This window comes from Ixodes scapularis, unplaced genomic scaffold (genome assembly GCF_016920785.2).
Source record: "Ixodes scapularis isolate PalLabHiFi unplaced genomic scaffold, ASM1692078v2 PGA_scaffold47__10_contigs__length_4178495, whole genome shotgun sequence".
Lineage (NCBI taxonomy): Eukaryota > Metazoa > Arthropoda > Arachnida > Ixodida > Ixodidae > Ixodes > Ixodes scapularis.
In genome coordinates, this window is record NW_024609876.1 from 1161544 (window position 1) to 1188849 (window position 27306).

Genomic DNA, 27306 nt, shown 5'->3' on the forward strand with positions numbered 1-27306 from the left:
GTGACTGCTTTGTGGCGGCGTAGACTACCAAATGTAGCAGACGATCGGCGTCGATGGCACAGCCACAACTGTTTTGTTCCTTGGAGCTTGCGTTCGGGTCACCGGTGACGATCTTGCATGTTTGAAAACATTTTATTTGTCTCCACGTTTCGAAATAAAAAACGACAAGACCCACCGCGAGCACGTTTCGCATCAATCAATCCTTACGCCACATTTCGTCCCCGATGATTGACGACCATATTTTCCTTCTTCGGCTGTTCTTCCTTAGGATCGCATTTACGTCTATCGCAAAGGAACTGATGTGTTTGAAGTGCTCTGGACCCACGAATTTCTCGCGAAGACAGATGCCGAAGAAAGCCCCATCCGCTTCTAACTCTGTCAGTCGACGCCCCAGTTTATCCAAAAGCGCGAAGGTTTAGAAATTTATCGGGTTTGCCTGTGTTGACAACCGTTGGACCATAAGAAAAGGGGACCAAGCCTGCTTCTGGGATGATCATAGAAAAAAATTGTAAGGGTGCAGGCGAGCTGGTGAATATTAACCATGTTGAATTAACCTGAGACTGGGGTAGAGCAGAAACATCAAAACGTAGAAGGGACAGAAAATAGACAAAACGACGTCTCAAACTGAGCTCAGTTTGAGACGTTAATTAAGTCACTCTGCGAAATACCGCACTTCAATTGAAGTTGTTTTTCTTTTTCCGGTTCAATAAGACATTGTTAAATTGCAGGATTTCTGCAGTGTGAAACTGTGTGTCTACTATCCACACCCCAAAATGTATGCTTTTAGAGGCTGAAAGAGCAGAGCAGAAATAATTTGTCAAGAGAGCGTCCAATGTTCACGGAAACAGTTTTTTTTTTTTTAATTTGTACCATAGAAACTAATTTATCTCTTGAACAGAAGCTCTGTTTTCTTTCTAAACAGAAGTGATCTTTTCACAAACTTCCAGAACAAAAACCACTTTATTACAGAAAATGTGTTGCGTATTTCTATGAACAGAGATTATTTTTTCACAAATTTCCAGAACTGAAACCTGCTTTATTTGCAGAAACTTTCTTATATATTTTTAGGAGCAGAGACTGTATTTTCACAAACTTCCAGAACAGAAACCCTGTTTACTTACACGATCTTTGTTCTATAGTTCTAACAGCTGTTTTTTCTTGCAAACTTCAAAAACAGAAGCCTACTTTTTTTTTCAAAAACTTTGTTTTACACTTTAAAGAACAGAAACTTTTTCTACTAGGCTGGGCAACAGAAAGTCAGTCATTTTACAAAAAGGTCAAGAACCGAACAGATTGCTTTGTTTTACAAAAATTACGTAGAAGGAGAAGGAGGAGGGGTCTACCCTCCCCTCAATACCCTTCCCTCCTCCTCCCCCCTCAGTACCCTTCCCTCCTCCTCCTCCTCAAGAGCTGCGCCCTAATTCGGCGTTACAGGGAGTTGTAAACGGCTTTGACTTCTTTTACTACGCAACCTTAGAAAATGCGTGTAAGGTGGAAATCAAATGTAGATAAAACCATTCAAACCGACAAAATCAAAATCAGGATTGAGTGCTGCCTACCGGACGGCAGGCAAAACAAAATAAAACACAAAACAAAACGCAAAAAACTCACATTTTCAGAAAATGTGACGTAGTAAACAAAAAGCAAAAAAAAAAAAAAAAAGAGACCAAGCACAGCTTGCAATCAAAATCAGTATATTGGCACCCTAGGAGTCAAGTATAATAATAATAATAATAATAATAATAATAATTTTATTGCATCTCTTTTGCATGATCAATACATGTATGCGGGTCCGTCGAAGCCAAAAACGGCTTCTATGACTGGACCCGGCAGTGGCGTAGAAATGTGGTACATAGAAACATTCAAAAAGTTACATGCAGACTACCATACACGGTGTCTTGGAGCTGAAGTGCAGCTCACGAAACAAATGACTAATGACGTAAGAAATAAAAACCCAACAGAGCGCTTCTCATGAACAAAAAAAAAGTATAACAGCATAAGAGGAAAAGCAAATGGGCAAACACACATCTCAAACGCAGAACTAAGATTCGAGAGTATAAATTGTTGCGTCGGCATAAATCATATTGGCAACAATAAAAGATGAAAAAAGAAACAACAAAAGCATGTTCGAAAGCATGTTGGCAAACTGAATAAATAAATAACCGGAGTAAAAAAGAATCAACCTTCGCTTTCGAAATCCTCAGCCGCACAAAGACAGACAGCGGGAGAGTTAAATTCGCGGAAAACATACCCCTTTCACCCCAAACTGTACCGTACGTCTGGTCTCCTAAATGAGGAATATGAACAAAATTTAGACGAATACCAATCCCGTCTCTATGGCGCACAGTCGTTCTTGGGTATGCTTGTGCGCTGTAGCACTATAAAAAAGATGAAATATCTTTATGGCTGCCGTACATCATACTAAAAGACCGCGCAATAGAGAAAAAAGAAGTGTATAAGACCGTTAGAACGGACAAAATGGAGACCAGCACGTTAGCACCGAATAATCTCTACAAGACGGGAGCAAGATCAGGATCGACATCTATTTCTACATGCCGCCTCACCTCCATAGATTTTAAGTTGCGAAGCCCTTTGAGGAGCTCGCCCATTCCAAAGCCAGATAGAGCTGACCAGTAGCCTGTTCAAAGATGCGGCAAATCCTTAACCTCAATCAGGCCTAATCAGCTATCCCGCCGCCTAGGTGGGGACATTGCTTGGGCAGGGTGAAGTTTCCAGCATGAGGAGCCCCTCCGCGGCGTCCAATTCCGCATCATCTACGTCGTATCGTTTTCTGGGCGGCAACTCAGTCTCAGATAAAAGATTATTCAGGGTGTGGGTACCCAGGTCCTGCTTTCCGCGTCCTCCCGCCTGGACACCGCTCGGGCCGGCCTCTTGGAGGTCGTGGGCGATGATGTTCCGGTTGGCGCTCGAGAGCTTCCTGCGTTTGACCGGCTGCGGTGTCTTGACAGCGTCTTTAATTTGCTGCTCCAAGGTCTCCGTGATCGAGATACGGTTCTTGGCAGGACAGCCGGGTCCTTGACGCTCTGTTAAATGGGGAACGTTAAAAACCACAAAATGAACAGCTCCCATTGAAAGTTCGAAATATACACCTCTTTACGCGTGACTGTAGAATCACTCTTTTGTTAGGGAACCAATTAACGTCTTCCTTCAGTTCTGGACCGGGTAACTTGAACCCAGCAATTTGTCCGTGCCTTTTCCTCCAAGTTAAACGGACAAATTGACGTCACATGAGGTCAGTGAGTCAGGTGACATCATGACTCGCCGCCGTAATATTACGTCACGTGACCAGATTTTGACACCGTGCGCCAATGTATCTGATAACTGTAGAGGGAAATTGACGTGACGTGCCCTTACGTCCTGTCAGGTGACACCGAGACGGTGTCGACTCGTAGTGTAGCGTAATATGACTTCGCGTGACGTCTATTGTCCCTCTAAGTTTAGGGAAAACATTAATAAACAAGGTCACTGTTCACACCCCGAAAAGTAAGTTAATGTACAGCAAACGAATTTCAAGGTCGCTCCTTACTTACTATGGTCCATGTATTAGAGATAGTTCATCGAAGTAATTACCTGTAATTGATTTAGAAACGTGTAAAAGACCAACTTTCGCTCCAGAGAAAGTCGTGCCTCGGACCTTGAATTGTCGAAAGCTGCGGTCACATTGCTAATGGCCAAGACCCACTGGAGAGACAAACAGAATCAACCGACACTGACGAGTCGCAAGTCCATGTAGCCTCCGCGCGAGGTTACCTTTGCCACGCTTGCAGACTCTAGGTGCTCGTGAAGTAACCACGAGGGATTGCAGGTCTGCCAAAGATACCTTCGCGTCTTCACTGTACGCCATATTTGTGGGTATTGTTGAGAGCGTATCCTCAGAACAAGCTCAGGTTGCTAAGACCGGCAATCCTAGCGGCGTGGAATGCACGACGGAAAATAACTGTGGAAGCTCGCCATTAGCACACAGCTATGTCCGCCAGTGATTACTTCCTATTCGCGGTGGGAAGCTCGCTATCGACCCTTCTTTGTTTGGCAATTAACTCAGTGGCGGCCTCTATTGGGTAGCCCCGGCACACTTCCGGTTCACGTATATTTTCTATTTTCTAATTTTTCACTCGTCATTCTTTTATCATAAGAATGACTTAAGCCTGATAGTGCTAAAGTGGCCGTTTCCAGAAGAGCCTGTGTATTTCATTTCGCATATACTGCAAAACTCACCGACTAGTTAAGAACCGGAAGTGGTTGGGTGCGATTTGCACGCTGGGGCCACCCCGTTTCAACTCATTCGAGAGAGAGCGAATACTTCGTTCGCCCTTAAAGACTAGAAGCTCCCCTTCAACTCCAGCGTTCTGTCTTTGATAACACAAGTGTGAACGCGCATGCATACGCAACCAAAGCACTGCGGAAGCCGGCGAGCTCGCGCGGAAGGCGGAGCTTGTAGTTTCAGCTTAAAGGGATACTGAACCAAACAATTTAGTGTTTTGTAATAAGTGGCTCACGTTCTTTCGACGAGCTAGCAGCAGCCGGTGTGCGCAAGCAGACGCAACAAAATTGACGCCATAATCCTACATTTGCGCATAAGAATTGTGGAGATCAGAGGCCGGATTCTCAAAGTGAACTTACGACGAAAAAAATGCGTACGACAAATTTGAGAGAAAATCCGTATTCTCGAAACGAAATTGTCGTAACTTTTGCGCAAGTTACGACAGAATCCTACGACAGCTCCGAAGCTGTCTTACGCACTTTCTACGATCAAATTAACATGGCCGACAACGTCGCTCAGTTGCTCGGTCGCCGACGACCAACGGACATGTATTTTTCTACCTGCTCTTCTTGCGCGTCCCGACTTCAAACAGCAAGAAAAAAATGAAGAAGTACTTGAAACCGACCACGACGAACATGAACGCTGGATCCACAGACACCTGGAAAAGGCAACAAAGGCAACAATCCCACCGACCAAGCGAGCTCGGCAGAATATATAGGCCTAGCAGGCACTCCGACCCGTTCCGGCGCAGCATTGCTCAGACGGTCCTTGGCCAAGACCGTCTGCCCCGACCGGCTGGCTTGCTGAATGGAATATGCCCACGCGACCCTTGTGGACCCTCCCCGTATGAATAGTTTGATAGCTGAACTAAATTTCAGAGGATCTCGATCACCTTGTTTTCTGAGGCAGCGGTGACGAACGCTGTCGTCGAAAAGGGACTCCTCGATTCTATCTCCTTGTTTTGTGTGATATAGAGCTCAAATAAACGCCGTATGGATTACCTTCGCCACACGGTATGTACACTTTGTTATTAGGATGCCATTTTTAACTGTCGAGCTATATCAGTTTGTGGGAGCTACGCGATGCCGGTCCAAACTTTCTTTGCCAAGTGTCACGTCAGTATCGAGTTGCAATCGTAGAAGATCGGTCCCGAAGCACTTACCGAAACGCAGTCTGAATCCAGCACTTCGATCAAACGCACGCGTCCGTTCCGAGTGTGAACAGGTATTTGCGTGGCTTTTGCTGACACTCTCGTAGTTCAAACGTATCTTTTTTAACGTCGGCTCACTCCTGTATTTCCGAGGCCGCGAGGAGCGCCGCGGCGGTTTGTTTTCATCTACGTCGCTTTGCAAACGACTGACACGGGGCTTTTACCAACGATGACAGTTGCGTTGACTTCGTAGCGATCGAGTTTGTAGCATTTAAATCGGGTTAGCGTCGATATACCACTGCACGGACACGAACCCCAGACAAGCGGTGGTGGAAAGGCCGCCCGTGTTTATGAGAATCAGATTGAACACCAAACATTTACACACAGACAGGACAGGACATACACTCTTCTATCAACGAGTGGTTAGCCTGTGTTTGTTATTAAAAATCCACGTGCTCCGAACTATGCCTAGCTCTCTAATTGGTTGTCCGTTTTGACGAAGACGCCGTTGCCATAGCAACAGCACCGGAAGTCATCGTTTCTTCGTAAGAGGTCGTAACTTTCCTCCTCTCACTTAAGAACGCGTTTGTGAATACCGTTTTTGCCTCATCTTACGATGATCGTAACTTTACGAACATCGTAGCTAAGATGTCGTAGGTAAGACGTTTTTTATGAATCTGAGGCCAGATTCACGAAACGATCTTACGCCAAAAATGTGCGTAAGACAAAACTTAAGAACAAATCCGTATTCACGAAACGAAATTTTCGTAAGTTTTGCGCAGGTTACGACGAAATCCTACGACAGCTCCGAAGCTGTCTTACGCACTTCTTACGATCAAATCAGCATGGCCGACAGCGTCGCTCAGTTGGTCGCGGCGACCAACGGATGTTTATTTTTCTACGTGCGCTTCTCACGCGTCCCGACTTCAAGCAGCAAGAACCAAGTAAAAAGTACTTGAAACAGACCACGACGAACGAACAAGAACGCTGGATCCACGGACACCCGGGAAAAACTTCAAGGGCCACGAGTACGGACTCCGACCAATCGACAGATAGGCCTAGCAGGCACTCCGACTCGGCGCAGCGATGATCTGACGGTCCTTGGCGAAGACCGTCTGCCCACGACCGGCTGGCGTGCTGAATAGAATATGCCCGCGCGACCCTTGTGAACCTTTCCCGTATTATAGTTTGATCGCTGATCTCAATTCTAGATTAAGAGGTCAATCTCTTCCTCTTGCCATCCCCTTGTTTTCCGAGGCAACGGTGACGAACGCTGTCGTCGAAAAGGGGCTCTCATCGATTCTATCTCTGTTTTGTGTGATATCAAGCTCAAATAAACGCCGTATGGATTACCTTCGCAACATGGTATGTACACTTTGTTATTAGTATTCCATTTTATTCTGACACGACTGCACCTCACTGTCGATCGCTGTAACAGTTCGTGGGTCGGAATGCCGGTCCAACCTTTCTTCGCCGGGTGTCACGTCAGCATCGAGTTGCAATTGTAAAGGATCGGTCCCGAAGCGCTTATCAATTCAAGGTCCAACAGCGCAAATCCAGCACTTCGATCAAACGCGCGCGTCCGCTCCGTAGTGTGAACAGGCATTTACGTGGCTCTTGCTGGCACTGTCGTAGTTCAAACGTATCTTTTTTAACGTCGGCTCGCTCCTGCATTTCCGAGGCCGCAAAAAACGCCGCGGCAATTTGTTCCCAACTACGTCGCTTTGCGAACGACTGCGGGCCGTCTTCAACCAACGATGACAGTTGTGTTGACTTGGTAGCGATCGAGTTCGTAGCAGTCAATGGGGGTGGTTACGCATCCCGGAATCGGCATTCGGGCGAGTTTAACTCGTGTTAACGTCGACATATCACTGCACGGATACGAACCCCAGACAAGCGGTGGCAGAAAGGCCGCCTTTGTTTGTTATGAAAAATCCACGTGCTCCGAACGGCTCCGAACGGCTCCGAACAAATGCCGAGCTCTGCGATTGGTTGTTCGTGCTGCCGAAGACGCCGTCGCCATAGCAACAGCACCGGTAAGTTTTAGTTTTTCCGTACGAGAACGTCGCTTTCCTCCTCTCACTTAAGAACGCGTTCGTGAATACCGATTTCTCCTCTTCTTACGATGTTCTTAACTTACGAACTTCTTAGCTAAGTTTTCGTAAACTAAGAAGCTCTTCGTGAATCTGGCCTCTGGCCTCTGGCTGCCCTCCCCCGCGCCGAACCTCCGGACCCCAATTTCCGGCAACTCGCACTCGATGCTTCCGACATGCGCCATGCCTCGGGGGACCGGCCATGGCCTCGCGCAGCACAAGGTCTGGCTGGACCACTCCTCTAAGCCGTCTGACGTCACGGGACTGGCTTCCCAGAAGAGAGGACCCAAGGCTTGAAAAGGGGAAGCCGGACAAAAGAAGGCCCTCTCTTGGACGGCAGCGCTCTCGAACGGCGGGACACGAAGGATGGTGCAGCGGTGACAAAGAGACGAAGACGCTGGGGAGGGATTTGGCGGGAGACGGACGCAGGCGTGGAGATAGTGCGGGCACTACGTCGAGTGGCGGACTCGACAAACGGACCGGACAGCGACCCTGGACGACGACGTCCCCATGACGCGGTGTGGATGACCACCGCTGGGACTTGGAGAAGCTGCTATGGCAGCGGACTCTCCCCCGGCCTCGCTGTTGACCGTCCCTCGATCCCGAAACCCCCCAGGCAATGAGTGAGTGATTAAACCCTTTTGCCGAGAGCGAAGTATTGAAGTGTCATATTCATCCAGAGACAGGGTTTGTGGGAATCGGAGCTAGTAGATGCCCGCATAAACTGGGGCCGCAACGTGGGGCCTGATTTTTGATCAGGCAGGCATTTCGATTCCTAACCTGTTTCCGGTTGAATTGGGGCACTGTTTCGCGCTCTTTTTGGGGGTCATCTTTGTCGCGGGAGCGCCGCACGGAGGCCCTGACATTATCGCCTGTCTGAGGAGGCGCGGATTTCGACCGCTGTTTTAAGGGATTGACCCTTTTCTCCAGCCTGTCAGGAATTCGCCTATCCCCCGTTACGAGAAGCGCTTTGAGTATTTGCTGTTCAGCGCACCGTTGGATGCTGGCAGGTTGATTCTGCTGCGCAAGAGCGCTGTGTGCGTCGAAATTACCGCACTTCCCAAGCCCTGTAGCGTCGGGCGTCACCCCACCTATGACTCCGGCCGTCCACGTCCGCTGGGAAAGATGCCCGCTCACGGTATGGGGGATGTGATGCGCCTAACCGCCTTTGCTCGCGTATCGATGTAATGGTTTGGAACGCTTGTTACCGATCGGACGCGTTAGAGAGTCATCGCTCTAGGTGGAGAACGCTTCCATTGCGGGATGGCGGTTGCATGCATGGACTGTGTTTAGAAATTATTCCCGCATTGCATTTTGTCCGGGAGGAGACTAGCGTCTCGGTTTGACTGCATGCTAGCTCCCAGTTGGCCTTGCGTGAGCTGTCAGCGCGGTTTTGAGCTTCGTTAATTGACAGCGTTTCAAGGTACGGATGCGCTCTTGTGGTTCCAGCCAAGATCGCTTTGAACGAGTACCTTGTGGCCAGAGGCTACATTTAGGGGCTAAGCACACTAAATTGTGCCGGACACGCGATGTCTGGTGCGCAGACATTGGAATGCAGAAAACCACAGAGTTTCCGTTTTCACTTTATCAGTGGCTGTGCGTGTGTAATGCTCCGTGGAGTCAAGTCTGACGCGATGGGCATGACCCGTGCGTTTCTGGTTGTAGAGTCGTGAGTCTGATCCCGTTTAAGTGTGCGCACAGTTGGTTCCGGATCCTCACACCGCCATATCGAAGGTTGAGCCTCGCGGCGGGAGTTACTCTTTAATTTCGTTTTCTCCGTCTCCGGAGGAGCGGCGGCTAGCGCGCGCTTTGCGCTGCCGGCGGATACTGTACGGCGGATACAGTACAGAACGCGAAGGCGTAGAGAGCGTAATTGGTCGTGCAGAGGCCTGGATTAGAGATGAATTATAAATTTAGGGGAGAAAAGACAGCTAGGTGAGAAAATAGCTGGGCTCGTGCAGTGAAAACCTGCGCGAGGGGAGTGGTGGTCTTGCGAGGATGTGACGAGTTGTTCATAGTTTTATCCTGTGCAGATGCGCGGTTGGCCCGGAAAAACGTACGGTTTACGTCGGTGGGTACGTGCCCGGGAAGCCTAGAAGTTATGGCAGCGGCATGGCCGTCGGCGGCCTATAACTGTTGTGCGTTGGGTCAGCCCGTCGCTGTACAAACTGCAGCCTTTGCATGAATGGGTAGCGGGTGTTGCAATGCGGCGGTAAATGCGGTACACACTTCGACGCTGCGGAAACTGTTTATGCAGAGAAAATATAGTTTATTAGCTCGTCCATTTCCAAGACCGGCCGGTTGGATTATTTGGCACTTGGGTATCGCGCTCGTTGCGCGGAAGTTGAGAGGTGCGCGTGTGGGATACTTACATTGTTCGAACCCTGCCTGTCCTCACAGTCGCAAGAAGACTTTTCAGTCATGCGTCGTGTTGACTTGGCTGGGGGCGAGCTTTGTGCGTAACCTACTGCGTTTGTAGGTGGACACGTTGCTCGATTCGAGAACGTTGAAGAGTCGCGAGACGCGTTGACGGCGTACCTTTATTGCTCGATCCCGGCCGGCCTTGACATCAGCTGGAAGACTTTTTAGTTATGCGGTGTCGGGGTTTGGCCGGCGGAGAACTCTAACGTGCGTCGATGCGCTTGTCGCGGTTGTCGAGCCCGTGCGGGGTTCGGTGCGGACCGCCGTTACGCGCTCGTCGCTCCTGTTGGGTGGTCGCCTCCGAGCAGTGAAGCGGTAACATCTGGTGCATGCCCAGACGTTGCGGACATAGCCGTGTAAATAGGCTGTCCAATGAGATCTGCTGTTCGCACGATCCAGGTACTGTTCCCTTTGTACTGGTGCAAGTGGCCGGTACCACGGAACAACGGCCTCTCAGTAAGGTGATTACCCCTTCTGATGATGGCGTGCTGCGTAGCTTGGCTGTAGCGTGTTTGTAGCTCGGGTGCCGCGAACGCCGAGTGCATGAGTGCCCGTCTTGGTTAAATGCTACTTGGCAGCGTGTTTTTCTCGAGTCGCACCTCGCGAACGGGACAGGATTTGTGGCCTTTTCTGTTTTACGGGACGTTATTGTTAGTTTTTGAGGTTTTGCGCGTTCTTCGCGAGTGTGTTGGAGATTAATAATGTTGTAAGAGGTGTGCGGTTCTGACGCTCTCGTAGATTGTTTTCTGCTTTAAAAGAATACGGTTGAGTTTTATAGGAGCTAACGTTGTATAGTGGGCGTATACACGGTTTGAGTAAATAGAGGGTGCTCATACTTTTTAGTTAAGGAATAGCTTTCCTCTTATGAACCTCTCGAACGTGTCGTTCTTGACGATTCCCTGCCTGATGTTATTGAAATGAAGAGTTTTGTTTTTATTTCGTGGCATGTCCAACGATCGAAAGATTTTGGTTTCGTCGCGCTATCTGATATAGCGTGTCGTATTACACCTGAGACTGCGGTGGAGGAAATCGGAAGAACTTTCAGTAGAAGGAACAGACACAGAGCACGTCTCAATGAGACGTTCTCTGTGTCTGTTCCTTCTACTGAAAGTTCTTCCGATTTCTTCCACCGCAGTCTCTGGTGTAATACGACATGATTAGCTACCACCAGCCGGCCTGCACTCTCACCGTCTTTTCACTGATATAGCGTGCCGCTATTCGTTTTTGCGCGATTCGCTGTCTGTTACATTAGGGACGGAAGCGAACTTTAAGAGCCGGCGTGCGGTGTGTGCCCGTCTGTGTTGTGAGCTGTGGTGCTCCGGACCAGTTCGTGGACCGTGCTCCGTCGGTCACGAGCTTCCCAGTGAATGGACGTTCACCGCTGACCTGCTTGGTTTGATGCCATCATCATCATCGAGGGTGCTCGTCGTCATCGGTGACACTCAGCTGAACGAGTTCCTTGCCTGAGGTCCTGGGGACCACGCAACCTTGTGCCCCCCCCCCCCCCACCCCCCCCCGAGTCCGAGCCTTGAGGGGAGGGAGGTGTGGAGAACTGGCTGCCCTCCCCCGCGCCGAACCTCCGGACTCCAATTTCCGGCAACTCGCACTCGATGCCTCCGACATGCGTCATGCTTCGGGGGACCGGCCATGGCCTCGCGCAGCACAAGGTCCGGCTGGACCACCCCTCTAAGCCGCCTGACGTCACGGGACTGGCTTCCCAGAAGAAAGGACCCAAGGCTTGAAAAGGGGAAGCCGGACAAAAGAAGGCCCTCTCTTGGACGGCAGCGCTCTCGAACGGCGGGACACGAAGGATGGTGCAGCGGTGACAAGGAGACGAAGACGCTGGCGAGGGATTTGGTGGGAGACGGACGCAGGCGCGGGGAAAGTGCGGGCACTACGTCGAGTGGCGGACTCGACAAACGGACCGGACAGCGACCCTGGACGACGACGTCCCCATGACGCGGTGTGGATGACCACCGCTGGGACTTAGAGAAGCTGCTATGGCAGCGGACTCTCCCCCGGCCTCGCTGTTGACCATCCCTCGATCCCGAAACCCCCCAGGCAATGAGTGAGTGATTAAACCCTTTTGCCGAGAGCGAAGTATGGAAGTGTCATATTCATCCGGAGACAGGGTTTGTGGGAATCGGAGCTAGTAGATGCCCGCAGAATGCAATGAAATGTATGGACTTCGGGCCAAAGGAGAATAAAGGGAGGCTTTTCATCACCACAAGTGAAAGCTACATGCTTGTTAGACCAGCGAATTGACTATCTTTTTTACCAGACCAAACTGCGGAGATGAAAAGCTTGTGTTTATTCTCCGTTCCGCCGGAGCTCACTCTTTTCTCTGTCATCTTAAGCGTGTTTCACATGGAGTGATTTCGGCGCGATTTCTGCCGTTGCGGCGCTCGTGCCGCTCAACCGCGGCCAGAGCGCCGCGACGGCAGAAATCGCGCCGCTCTAGGGCCAAAACCGCTGCATGTGAACCAGGCTCTAGGCGTGAATAAAGGACTATATATGGGAGGATCGGTGGCCGAGTGGGCCAGCGCACACCAGCTCGGAGCACATGGAGCGAAAGCTCGCGCTACGGAACCCACGAATCCTGGGCTCAATCCCCACCCCTGCCCGTTTCGATCTGGATGAGAATCGCGCCAACGAGCGCTCGTGTATCACTGCTTCGTGGTACACGTTAAAGACCCCAGGCTGTCGTACTGCACTGGCTAACTTTCTTATCTTCACTGGGTAACAATGTCGCCATGTTCTGGCAGACTAAACTCCTGCTATATAAACAACTAACAACTAATTTTTTTTTTTTTTTTTTTTTAAGGACTATGACGTCAATTTCGGGGCCTGTGCTCGCGCACTCCGGCGGCTGCTGGCTCGTGGAAAAATCGTGCGGCACTTATTATGGACACTGAAATGTTTGTTTAGCATCCCTTTGAGGGCGGGACGACCTACTAGGGGAGCTTCAATTTTCCTCACTCTGGGTAGTTCACGTGCAACCCACGGTGTTATTTTTATAATTATCGGAGTGCAAAGAAGCTTGGCATAGCACCTGCTTGCATTAGCAGAGGAAATTTAAGTATCCTCATTCTGGGTCGTGAAAACGTTCCACCAAACTTCTCACCGCGAATACTTGATTTTTTTCTTTGTGGCTATCGGGTGTTTGTTTATTTCTATACACCAACTCATGTTTACAAACAAACCGGAGCGCCCCTAGCGGACGCCACCGGCGCCGCGCATGCGCGATGGGGGTGTGGGCAAAAAGCTCGCCGTCGCCCATAAACAAACCATTGAAATGCGATGTTGTCGGCGTCGGTGTGAGTCCCCCTGCTTTTTTTCGCGTGCGAATTGTTGATTCTACGTCTTCCTGGCGATGTCTGACTACTTGAGCTGCGTCATTTAATTTACCGAGGCTCGTTACACCGCGAAACTTCACGTGAATAATGTGACATGTGGCTATTCATTCCGCGTGGACGCCGCATACGATAAAACCTGATTCGCATGATGAGATTTCGCTCGCAATTTTCAGTCGCGACGCCGCTCAGGCTGCAAAAGCGTGAACCGTAGCTGAGATAGTCGACGTCGATACTGAAAATCGCAAGCAGAATCGGACAGAGTCAATTAGGCATAGCAAGTCAGTGATGGTCGCTCGTAACAATGATCAACATCTGCTTGTATTTACTGTTTACATCGAGCCTGCTTACCAACCTTCAAACTTAGTCTTTTGAGGCCTGCGCTTGCTTCGTATAGCAAGTACCGGGCCAACATTTAATCTACCGGCTGGCATCGTCTAAGAGAACAGACGACAAGCATAAACGTTTGAAAGAGCAGACGATAGTTTGAACGATCAGGCGGCCGTTTGAACTTGAAGACGCACTGAACGCAGTCCGCAGGTGGTCCGCACAACTTGATGGTTTTCTGGCGTTCATGTTGGAATAAAACAAATTAATCTGATGTCCACAAGTATCCGTGAACTCAACTCAAAGTGCTTCCCGCCCAAGCAATCGTTGTCCGACGGCGTCTGCTTTTCCCTTTTCACGGCACATATCCAGGTTCTCGGACGAACCGAGCACGTGAAAACTGACCTTCAAACGTTTCTCGTCTCTTTTGGTACGGCCCCAGCCCCGGCGTTTTGACGAGAAGGCAGGTTTTTGTCTGGTTCCCTTCAAAACAACGCAGGAATACACGTATGGCATGGGGACTTCTGCCCACAGCCCCAGACCGGAAGTGTGACCGGCGCGCCACCACCGCGTCGTGACGTCACAGAGAGGAGTTGGTGTGTAGTGGGACTCGGCCATTATACACTGTACAAGGGAGAGTCTGCAGACGGAGTCTCAGGCCTGTTTCTTTCTCGTATGACATTTGCAAGGTCTGGCGTCATTGGTTATCGCTTTCTCGACGTGCTCTCGGTGATATGTGTTGCCGGGCGCCGCCACCTTCGCATTCGTTACTAATGTATCCCCGTAAAGAGATTGCCCTTTGCGGGAAGTTGGCCGGGTGTCATGTTTCCTCTCCGTGCTCCGATGGATGGACGAGGAGCATTGCATACCGGAGTGGCAAGGTTGTATGAGAGTTGCGCAAGACCTGACATCAGAACCGACGAATGGCAAAGCCTCTGAAGGAGTGACGTCAGTTTCGACAAATAGCAAATGAAGAAATGATGTCAGTTTTGACGAATGGCGCTGGAGAAAAGTGATGTCAGTGTTCGGAGCTTCTTTATATGTTCTTTCATTTGGGGGGATTGTAAGCAGCGCGTATGCGCTGGTATTTAAGCGTGGTCTTGGCTGGAGAAAGGGTTCTTGTCTGGAGCTAGGTGGGCAGGCCTCACCTCGAATAGCCGCGGAGAGGGTCCGCGGTGCGGCCAGAAAGTTCCCTTCCTGCTTCGTAAAAGTTGGTGTATCGTGATTCCCTGTATATAAAGTATACCTACCCCATACCAAACCTCATCGAGCCTACTCGCTGATGACATCGGAAGTCCGTGGCGCATCGAGAAGAACAAAGAACTATCTACTACATTGGTCCGACAAACACTGTGTGGAGACATGTTCAAAGAATACAAATGTATGAGTCAAACATGCCTCAAACATGCATGACGCGTGTCCGCAGTTAATTCTGCCGTTATGTCTGCAGAGGAACTCCCAATATTTATTTTTTTACGGTGTAGAAGCAGGGCGACCGCCGATTAAGCGTCTTTGATAAACGTAGCTGCAAGAGGGAATGAATATTTATGCGTCAGTCTGACAGCATCTAACTGTGATGTGGTGTGCTCGGTGAATTGAGCTCGGACTGAGATATTTCGTGCCGCACTAGTAGGGCCCTGTTTCATATGTTAGCTCTCTTCATTTTGTGTGCCTTTCTTTAGTATGTGCATTATGCTTTACACTTTTTTCCTCTCCTTTTTCGATGTATTCTCGCTCTCTATCTTTATTCTTCCTGAAAGACAGACATCTCTAAAATACACCTATTATCTGTCCCTCTCCCTCTGCATGCCCTCAGTTTATAAGGGATTAATTATATCAGATTATCTAGAAAAAGGGCAAATTTTCTTAAGAACACTGCTACTACCACGAAAAAAGGAAATAGAACCAGGGCAAGCTGAGGGTATTCTTCTGGCCATGCTCATAATGAGTGAATGTTTTGACTGCTTCTCACGAAAAATGGCTAATGAGCCTTTCAAATCCTCGTCGCAAAAAGGCGTACAGGCGGGTTGGTAACAAACGCCGATGTTCACGTGCTGTAGTCACCGCCGACAGCTCAAGAAACCCAAGTCGTGGACTGTTCTGTTAATGCATCAAACTCAGACTTGTACGGAGTTCAACTACCCTACTCAAGTTACTGCAGTTCGACTACTTTTTTGGGTAGTTTAGTAACTTTCCATTACAATTTTATTTCGGTAAATAGTAGTTTAATTACTTTTTCGGAGTAACTTCCACTTATATTGCGAATTATTTTCACATTTTAGTGGTAGGTTAGTTTATCAACAAACATTCCTGCACAGGAAGAGATCAGATGTTGGAAGATCAGCTGACATTTTTAAAGAGAGGAAAGCATGTGGCGTAGGCGTGAGGGAGAGGTTCGCAGGGTCCGAAACCTCCCTAAACATTTCACGAGACCCCGGTGCAACAATCCTGCTACCGGGCGTGGCGATCTGACGGACACGTTGCAAGAGAGGCCGAGTTACTGCGGCTACAGCGTCAAAGACTGATGTTTCTCTTTGTCTCGAAGCTCAAGGAGACTTGACGCATTTGAATAAAGGGCTCTTCCCCGCTTCTCCCCGACAACTCTCGCCCAGTACAGGAGCTGTACGCACTGCATCCTCACTCAAAGGAGGCAACCAAAATGCAGTACCCTCTCCGAAACTCATCTGGCGCTTCCGTAGTATGTGCTTTATATGAAGTATCGCGTGCAAAAGGGCAAAGAAAAGGTGGCCATTTACCTTGCCTTTCCTCCGGAAACTTAGAATATGCATGTCTTGCACGATTCCAACATCATGCGAGACAACTTGGTAATTCTCCCACCGTTTTTTACGTAAAAAATAACAAACAAGGAGCGTTGGAAGGTACTTTAAGTAAATTGTACTTAGACAGTGGTTTTAAACGCGCAAAGGACTGAGAAGAGAAGGAGGGGACAGTACTATTTAAAGTAGGTTTAGAAAACTTGTACTTTTCTTGAAGTACGTACTTTGATCATGCACTTGTACTTGACTCAAGTATTTTTTCTGGTACTTTTTGAGGAAAGTACAACTCCCCTTTTCAAAGTACATTCCCCAAATTCGAAAACAAGAAGTGATGTATCGTCATGTGAAAACGCACTATCGTCTTTCGAGTCGTCAACTGGTCATTTCTCTGAGTGAAGCAATGGCGGCTATAAAACCGATAAAAATAAGTGCCTTATAAGTTGATTGTGTTACATAGTTCGTCAGCGAGAGTAAATCAACTACTCTGTGGCGACTCGACTTTATCCAATATTTGTCGCCGTTTCCGAAAAATGCTGTCGAACCTCCCATTACCCCTGGAGCAATGCATACCAGATAAAGAAACACTTTATAGGGGATGAAAGAGCACCATGAGAGATTGCGTTGAAACGTACTTCTACTTTACTTCGAAAGTACATTCTATTAATAGTACTTCACTTCAAGTACAATTACTTGGCGCATGTTTTTGCGCCATAAAACCCTAATCTACTACTACTACTACTATTTCCGGTACATTGCACTTACTACTTTACTTGAAATGCATAACCTCTCATTTACATTGTACTTTACTCTAAGTACTTCTTAGGTATATTTTACGTAACACCGTAAACAAACAAGCACATTCTGCAAAATAAAGCTCACGCGGTGCTAAACTTAAAAGTAGAAATGATACATCCGCAGTACATCATTAACCAAAAAACAAAAAAGTACAAAACAGCTAGGCACACAGAAGCAGAACCAGCTATTATAGAATTTCTGTGAAAACACAAGCCACTTTATATTTCACTCGCAGAATTTCGCTAACGGGGCAAATCTTTCTGTAGTTTCTTGTTACCTTAAAAATATACAAATAACTTCAAAAGTAATTCGCTACTTCTTTACAGTAGCTACCGATTTATTCATTTACTTCCCATTTGAGTTATTTCTATTCTACTCAAATTACTTTTGAGGTGCAGTACTCAGTAACTTAACCTAATGACGTTTTTGAGTAACTTGTACATGTCTGATCAAGCTCCCGAATTCGCTCGTCGGTGTCCTCATCGGCTCATGCTTTAATCCCACTGGCTGCGAAGCGGTGATGACGTGCGCGAGGCTCACCAAGCCTGCATTTCTTAGTCTTGCTGACTCTCTACTCGTTTGCACCTCAAGGGGAAAAAAACAAAAAAACAGGAAGTTTTTTGCATTATTTATACGCCCCGCGAAGTAGTTTTTACAATATTTGGTTATCGGAGGGAGAAGTGATGCTTTGGGTTTGAAATCACGAATGTCTTTATAGAGATAACATATATATAATCAAAACTGCCCTTCCATGCATCATAATTATTTACATAAAGGTGGAAATTAGTAATGCTCCGCGAGGAGTCGGACTTCTTTTACTACCGCTCTTGAGGTGAAGAGAGGTACAAGTGTCTTGACACAAGAGAGACAGCGAACACACTGTTCAAAATTCACCAAACTTGTCGAGTACCAGCGAGGAAGAGAGCATCAAAATGGCAAGCATGTAAACGAGTTTGGGGCCAGCGCTCTCCGACGGCGAGCGGGAAGCTCGTTCTCCCTTTTTTATCATTTTTTTCTAACGTTGTCTTCAGTTTTTCGCGCAGCTGCCGCTGTTTCCTTGTTCTTCACAGCACCATTTGATGCCGAAACCCGGGAATCAAGGACAGGGACAACCCACGAGAAGACTCGGCAGCGCAGTGGATACCCATAGGAAGGTGGAACACTAAAGGAACGACCCGACGGGCACTAAACAAAAGACTCATCAACCAGGTAAGTGCTCGCTTGCGTGATCAAGATTCAGCGATTAGCCAAATTATTACCATTGCGGAAAGATTTAGCAGCAATAACCCAGAGCTCAGGAGTCCTCCGCTTCAGGTCATTGGGGAAGTCAACCTTTCAACACAAGCCAGAAAGGTACTTGAGCAAGGTACGAAATTTGCAGTTCAGCCAGACTCAGACACATCGCGTCCAAAGCTCCAGAATGAAAAGCAAAACTGATCATCAATGAAGGAATCGATTGCCTTGCAAACCTAAGAAGCCCTGTCCATCAAAATATTAGCTTCGGGCACACAGTGCGTGAGTTGCGGGTAAAATATCTAAAACTATGAGTATCTGATTATGAGTATCGTCCTCGATTTAGGGAAGTACGCTGAAAAAGCCAATCGAACCATTGCCAACAACTTCATTCAGGCGGAAAAAGGACAACTACTACAAAAGAGCTGTCCTGAATATACTAGAAAATAACCACCTTGGAAGTCTTGTAACAAAAATCATGGAAACGAATTGTCAGTTTTTGTCTTAGTCAGGGCGCATGAAGAATGGGAGTCGTTACGGGCCATCGCATCAGAGAGAAATACATGACAAACACACGTTCCAACATTTCTTGCTAAACAACTATTTCTAATTCAGGCACAAGACCCCTTCAAGATATCAAAAGCCGAAATAGTGATCTTTCTTGAAGAAATGGATGAAACATTGCTTCTGGTTTTTCTCTGAACATCAAAGATATGTATTATTCCAATCCACACGCGAGCATCATGAAAGTACTTCGGGAGACCATTGAAGAGCAAAGCCTCACTATATTCAAAAACGCGACGGAAATGTTACAAGACAGCTCTTTGGAGTTGTTGCGTGTGTACCTTATGCGACGGTATTGATCCATCAAGATAAAAAATTTGTCCAGAAGAGCGGGGGGTGCATCGGATCACGAGTGGTGCAGTACCTCAGTGACGTGTTCCTTGCAGCTTGCGGAATTGCCATCCGACAAATTTTGAAAGATCCCCGGATCGAAGTTATATTCTGGTATGTTAATGACTTCTTGATTCTTTGCAACGACAAAACGGAAGAGCCAAGTAACGGATGCCGAAAACACGTAATGAGATTATTTGAACAGAGCTGCACGGGATTGACGTTCACTCATAAACTACCTGTAAATAAAACTATTATGTTTCTGGATCTCACCTTAGAATTCAAAGAAAACCACGTATGTTGGAGGTATCAAGCTCGTTCCTGCAAAAGGTTTCTGCCGTTCAACTCCGAAAGCTCAAAAACATAAAACGGGGGGTCGCCACCACAGCGCTAACATCCGCCTTAAAGAAGTCCTGTGCGCACCAAGTTGAGAAAAGTGTTGGCATACAAATGTCTAGGCTACTTGAAGCTGGCCTTTCAAACACGCTTCTGACATCAATATGCGAAAAGATCTGCATGAATTTGAAGCGCGGTTCGGGAAACGTACAACAAACAAAAAAGAAACCGGGAAGACCCATAGATGTGGTGCCATATCTTTATGGCATTACCCACAAGCTAAAGAAGATAGCGAGCAGGCAAGCGCTACAGGTCGTGTGTTCCGTGCCGAACAAGGCTTCTTCCATGTGTGGCAATATCTACAAGGAAAAATACACACACGAAAAACAATGTGACGTGGCACACAATACCAAGTATGCCCAATGCCACAAAGAGGTCATCTCTAAGATTCCCATGACATGTGACAGATGGTGTATAGGCGAAACAGGACCCTGTATAAAGAATAGAACAAGAGAACATTCTGCATCATTACTAGCCTTAACAGCAGCAGGACACCTAGCAGTTCACTGCCCTACATGCGAATGCAAAGCAAAACTACACGAGTTTGAAATTGTGGGGAAAAACGTTATTTGCTGAGGGCCCTTGCCACCGCTCAGAACTGGATCCACTGCTCGATGTTCTAACTATAAATGTCGAAAGTCTGAAGAAGAGCGAGTTTAAGTTTTTCTTAGTGTTTGCGCTTTTTTATTTTAACAGAGTTTAAGACCACGAAAACAAAGGACACAAAGACCACGAGACACGAGGACAACATTGCTCGACGTAAATCTCCTAGACCGACCGCATCGGTGCTCTGCAACAGACCCTCACCACATAAAGGGAAATGCTGTTTCTGCAACGGAACAAGCCATGGTACTGCAGACTGTTCTTCCAATCTTCCTCTAGACCAGAAGAAACCGCGTTTGCAAGAAGAGATGAGTAGCTTAAGATGCACCCTTAGTGGCCCTCGAGCAACAAACTGCAGGAGAAATATTAGCTGTGTCAATTGCGCTAGAAGACATGCCAAGTTCATCTGTGACCCGGCATGAATAAAAGTCAAAGAAGGCAAATCCGACCCAAAGTACAGCATGGCGGTTTGTACTTCATCAAGCCGCAAAGACATCAGAGGGTTCGGAGTAATACGTTTGCAAACCTTCCGGGCATGGGCTGTCAGCGATACCTCCTGTAGGTTCATTGGAGGTGTGATCGACAGTGGTAACCAGCAGATGTTTGTCACCAGGGATCTGTCAAGACGCCTTCAGCTTAAGTGCGTTGGCTACACCAAAATGTCACTCAATAGGTTTGCTTCTGCTTCGACTCAAGAGTGCAAGAAGCGTCATGTAATAGAGCTTAAATTTAGAAGCCAACTCAACATGGACGTATACAAGATAGAAGCGACCAAAATCTCGGTCATATGTCAAGACATATCTACTTTAACGAGGGGTTCAGTTTTCGTAGCTGGCATGGAGTAACAGGGAAGGTTAATTTTCCATCGCATAATTTTTCGAGTAGTTTCCGCACAACCAGGCATCAGTATTTTTATTCGATTTGACCAAATGTTGGGCTTTATGACTGGTGAAGTCTCTCGGAGTAAGACCTGCAGCACACTTGTTGCATGAAATACCAAGCTGTGTTGGACTTTCCAAGGACGGACACCTATGCTGAAGATGCAAATAAACCAATCGAGCTTAGTCGTCTGTGTCCTGCAGATCACCGGCACAGAACAAGTTGAAGACGCTCTTCGATCATTCTGGGAGTCAGAGAGCCTGTGAATTATATTAAGGACACCAAAAGTCCGCAACAAGCCAATTGTTATGCGCCAGTTTGAGCAGAACATTCGCATTTATAGCACACAGTATGGGGTGGTGGTACCGTTGAAGGACAGTACTGGTATTCTTAAGGATAACAAGCAAGCAGCGACGACGAGACTTCGGAAATAGGGAAGTCGACTCTTCGGGAATGACTCCATAATCCTTCATTACGACGAAACTCGGAGAGAGTACCTTATAGCGGGCCAGTCAGAAGTGTACCGAACATGACGGCCGGTGACGAAGGCAGAATATTTTACGTACCACATCTTGAAGTCATCAGGGAAATGAGCTCAAGACACGACTTAAAATTGTTTTCAGTGCACCCTCACTTACAGCTGGGTGCAAGTCTGAAAGAATGTTTGAAAAGACGAGACAACCTTTATCGAGACATTTTTGAAATATCGCTGAAATTTAAAATAAGCCGCTTCGCCAGAACATCAGACATCCAAAAAGAATTTCTTAATATATATGTAACAAAACAACTCAGAAGATCATTCCGTTTTCTCTGTTTTCAAGAGCTACCGCCCTTCAACTTTTTAAGGACGAAGAGGTATAGACCTGAAGAATGAAAAGGGTTCTTTTTGGTGCTACCTGTAGTTCATTTTTTTCTGACGGCTACGATCTTAGAACACCCAAAAAATCTGCCCACATAGAAAAAGGAAGTGGCTGACGTACTCCGTCACTCCTTCAATGTGGACAACATGGTTACTGGCACATGTACCACGGAAGAAGGCATCAAGTTACATAGTGACGCCATTGTGCAGGACGCAGTAATGACTCTTCGAAAGTGGACAACGAATTCACAGGCACTTAGAGATGTTCCAGCTTGAGAACAGACAATTCCAGGAAACGCCACGCCTATATTTGAATAAAACACAATAAAGGTTTTGGGAATTGACGTTATCCAGGCAAGGATGACGACGTTTTTGTTGCCAACTCTAATAAAATTCGTAGAGTTTAACGAAAGAACTAAACGATTTGTTTTGCAAGCCGCATCTAGGATTTTCTATCCCCTGGGAGTCTTGTCACCCTTCACAATCTAAGTGAAGACACTTTGTCAGAAGCTATGTGGAAGAGGGATTACTTGGGACAGTGCTCTACCTGGAGACCTGAAGTACGAAAGCAAAAATAGGGTCGTGACCTGCCAAAGATCGATGCACTTGTCCTCCCCAGATTTGTATTCAAAAAGAGGACAGTGCAAGGACAGCCTTATTCATATTTTCTAGGACGCAAGCCCAAGTGCCTATGGAGCAGCAGCGTACATAACAAAAAAGGTATCGCCACCATAAAGACCTACGCTTTTATTGGTAAAGGCTCCGATCGCTCGAATCAAGAAGCAGACGCTTTCTCGCCTGGAACTTATAGGAGCCGTCATGGCGTCGAGAGTGCACCGATATCTGGTGAATACCATCCCAGAGATTCCGTACGAATATACACTCTGGACGGATTCCCTCGTCACATTGACGTGGATTTAGAGCGACCACAGCATGTGGAAGACATTCGTAACCAACCGAGTTACGAAGGTACAAAGGGAAACTGATCCTTCTCGTTGGAGGTACTGTCCGGGGAGTGACAATCCAGCGGATTTGCTTACCGGTGGCATCGCAAAGTCCCGACTGGTGTCGAGTGATGTACAGTGGTCAAGACCAACGTGGTTGACTGAACTGGAAAATGAATGGCCAGATTTGAGGTCGAAGAACGAAAAGGCGGACTTGTTAAAAGAATAGAGAAAAGCAGTTCACGTGATCTAGCAAAGAACACCACCTGAGCCACTGTTGGATCTGACGAGATACAGCGAACTTCATCGGGATTTGAGAGTGACGGCGTAGTGTATGATTTTTGAAGAAATGTTGAAATGGCAAACCTTCAGATGGATCACTGAGTGCCGAGGAGATAGCTGGGGCCAAACTATACTGGATCAACAACGTTCCAAACAGTATTTACCCAAAAAAGATAGAAAGCCTCTTGGATAAAGAAAAGGTTCGAAAGAAATCGTCTCTATCAGAGATGAGTCTATTCTTGTATTAAGATAATGTCCTCCGGGTTGGAGGCCGGCTTCAGATGCTGCTAGCTTCGGACAACGTGCGACACCCAACCTTAATGCCAAGTGAGCACTGCTTCACAACCCTGGTTGTACAGAACGCACACTCATAGGTTCTTCACTGAGGAGAACGAGACACGTTGGCGCAACGCCGAGACCAATTTCGGATTATAGTAGAGTTATACTAGAGAGAGGATTAGTAGAAGCAAAGTGATCAGCTGCTGTTTATGCAGGAGATTCCGCCTCACTGCTGACACAGCCCCAACTGCTCCACTTCCTGTTGACCGACTGTCACAAAGCGCGCCTTTTTATGTTGTAGGCGTAGATTTTGCAGGTCCCTTGTTCGTCAAGGCAGCAATGGGTAGCGCGAAATCATACGTCGAACGTGACTTTTCTGAAATATATCTCCCACCGTTCACCTTGAACTTGTCTCTGCAATGCCTACAGAAGCTTTTTAAGCGACATTCCGGCTTCTCACAGCACGAAGAGGATTGCCAACAACGATTTATTTTGTGAACGCACAAACATTTAAGAAGTCGTCGAACGATCCACAGGCACGGTATAGGGCGATGCAAGAAGATTTTAAGTCTCATCTTGCCAACAGCTGAATAACATGAAAGTTCATTGCTTCCGGTGCCCCATTGTTGAAAGCCTGGTGGGAGAGGTTTATGCAAACGGTTAAGACCACCCTACGGATAGTGCTGGGGAGGGCATGTCCAACCTTTGAAAAATTATCCACTGTTTTGACCGAAGTTGAATGAATAATGAACTCCCGACCTCTCGCAATGGACACCACAGACGCCACGGAGCCCAACCCGATAACCCCAAGAGATATCTTGATTGGAAAAAGATTGACGTGTTTGCATGACCCAACACAAAGACGGAGCGCCAATCCAAATGAACAAAGCTACTCAAGTGGATCAAGTATCGACAACGCTTAACGGACAGCTTTTGGAAACGCTGGTAGCATGAACACTTGCTTCGGCTTGGATCTGCACAATGTGCAACTAGTAAATGCGTCAAAAGCTCAGTGTAGACGATGTCGTTTTTGTGCATGATTGTAATGCCCCGAGGCACTTGTGGCAAATGGGAAGAGTGCTGAATACTCACAGAGAACAGTTTGCAACATACAATCTTGCCAGGTAAACCTGCGAAATTGATTTCTTACCGACCAACCAGTTCAACCCCTTTAACCAGTGGAAGTAGGCACGTGACCCATTTCGTGGTCGAAATAGTGAAGAGAATAGACCAAACTTGTCGGGTACCAGCGAAGAAGAGAGCAGCAAGATGGCAAGCATGGAAACGAGATCGGGGCTTGCGCTCGCGAACGGTGAGCGTGGAGCTCGTTCTTCTTTTTCTACCAATTTTTTTCCTAAGTATGAGAACTGACGCAGGGAATTAAAGCTCTTGAGTTTCTTGTGAAGCTGCCGCTTGTTTGCTGGGTCTTCAAATCAATCAACTCAGTAAGCACTCTTATGTCAGTTGAGAAGAAACACGTGTTTTTTGAGACGGAAGTGGCTGAAGATAAGTGAATAACTTCGAAAGTCCGTCAAATATACGAGGAGTCAACGTTTGACCGGTGCGCGGTCACGACAAAAACCCGAAAATATTCTAAAATCCTGGGCGATGCATCCACTCTAAAAAATATGTCTTCTAGTTTACGTTTTCGCAGAACACGAAGACAGCCAATGACGGCGAAGGCGAGTACGTTTCAAGCGAATGATCCGATCGATATTACGATTAAATTAAAAAAATGCTATGTGCGAAGGATCATTGAGCAAGTGAAACATTATGTCCACTGTCCCTTAGCACATCGGAATGCTTTAGTATACTCGTATTCTGGGTTTCGTCACTTGCTGGGTTGATCCCACGTTGCGCCGTGATTCGTTGTCTCACGTTATGGCAGAAAAAAAAATGAAGCTATGTATAGCCTTTTTTTTCTTATCTTGATCTTTTCTTTGAACTCCATGAAAAGATATAGTTTCAACGTGCACACGTGAGAAAAATGCTTGATCAAGTCGAAGGCAGACAAACTGCTCGTACGTCATACAAAACCCAATGTTCGCTAAAGACATGATGACAGAATCATGTGCGGAATTGCCTCAAGCATTTTCGGAGCATGTTTGCTTCATTCGCACGCCTGCTTGAAACACGTCTGCCAGCAGGTTTTGTATGACCAATGCGCCAGGAGCGTCCATGCAAGAAATAAACAAGCCTCATGCAGTCTTTGCGGAATGTCTCTTACGAAGAAACTACTCACTCAGTGGTGTGCGTTTGGGCCCAGCCTCGGTGCATCCACGCTGATCTGCAACGTCGTCCCCGCCCCCTGCGGAGGCAGGCCTGGAGTGAGCGCTGTAGTCAGTGCCGATGCCGGAGTCTTCATTGAAGGAACTCTTCTTGTCATTCGAAGGCTGACCATCTGGCTTCGCTCTCACGTTATCGTGTTTGGCAGCCTTGTGGCGCTCCAAGTTGCTTTTGTGGCTCGTTCCGTAGTTGCAGACGTCGCATTCGAACGGCTTCTCGCCCGTGTGCACGCACATGTGGCGCGCCAGAAGACCCTGCCTTTCGAAGATCTTTGCGCACTCCTTACATTTGTATATCGGAGGACCGCTGTCGCCCCTGCGGTGCATCAGGTTGCGGTGTTCTTTGATGGCGAACATGTTTCCGAACTCCTGGCCGCAGCATAGTCGCGGTGTGGGTAGGTCTCCGTGCATCCCGTTGACGTGTCGGGTCATGTTGCTACGTTTGTTGGTGCGGTACTCGCAGCCCCGGTGTGTGCACTCGAATTTGCGGGTGTCGACGTTGTCCTCACCGGACGTCTCGTGTTTAGATTTGTCGAACGGCCTGGGGGGAAAAAAACGGAGCATCAACAAAAACGGGAATATACAAGGGCAATATGAGGGAGACGCGTTATTTCTGAATGACTTTCTTGTTCCGTGATATCAGCAAGCTTTATGTAATAAAGAGAACAGAATGAAAACTTACATTTGCATAATATAAATTTAAGCCAACTTAGAAACAGACTAGAGACACAAGGCAATCTGTGTGTCATTATTAGAATGCAATTAAATGCAAAGGTGCAAGCGAGCTGGACAAGAATGATGAAAATAAACCCTGGAGAAGGGGAACAAGATTTGTGTTTGTCCTTTGTCCCTCTTGTTCCCCTTCCCCAGGGTTTATTTTCATCAATGTGTGTGTCCTCTGTTTCTAAGCCCTTTGTCTACTTTAATGGTGTGTGCTTTTTTTAATGCATGTACCATCTAGCCTAGCTTAATGCCTGGCGTCAGAATATTCTAGTGGTATCTTAGTCTGTGCACCGCTCGATTCACGCAACCGGACCACCGGACTTGGCTTCCGCTCTAGCGGTCAGCGGCTAAGCAGACGTAGAAAAGCCATACTTGATTAGTAATTCAATTTTTGTAATTGAAATACTGTGGTATAATTACTTTTCTTTGTAATTTTTAATTGTTATTTCTTACTTTTGGGTGAAAGGAATTTTAATTTAATTGCTTTCTAGCGTCAGTAATTGCAAAATTTCATAAAAAAATTACAATTACTTTTCCAAAACTTTGCGACGCCGACGGAACCTCTCCAAAAGCCTTAACGCTCGCATAATCAGCTATAGGTCTCGGTGAAACACTGACACAAACTTACACACACGCACAAAAATACGCCCTATCTACTAGGTGCGACACCCCGTTGTTAGTAAACATGCAAGTAGTGACCCAAAGCGAGCGCTATGTGAGACAAGAGCCAT

At 47.3% G+C, this 27306-nt stretch overlaps 1 protein-coding gene across 1 annotated transcript; it reads right to left on the reverse strand.

Annotated features, from left to right (window-relative positions):
- Window positions 1-2697: 2697 nt before the first annotated feature.
- Window positions 2698-26542, reverse strand: LOC120849024 (zinc finger protein 543-like). The gene is made up of 3 exons (XM_040221114.1): window positions 26535-26542; window positions 25810-26393; window positions 2698-3044 (listed from the first exon to the last, which is right to left on the reverse strand). Exons 1-3 carry the CDS (start codon window positions 26540-26542, stop codon window positions 2698-2700), a joined length of 939 nt encoding a protein of 312 aa, XP_040077048.1.
- Window positions 26543-27306: the final 764 nt, after the last annotated feature.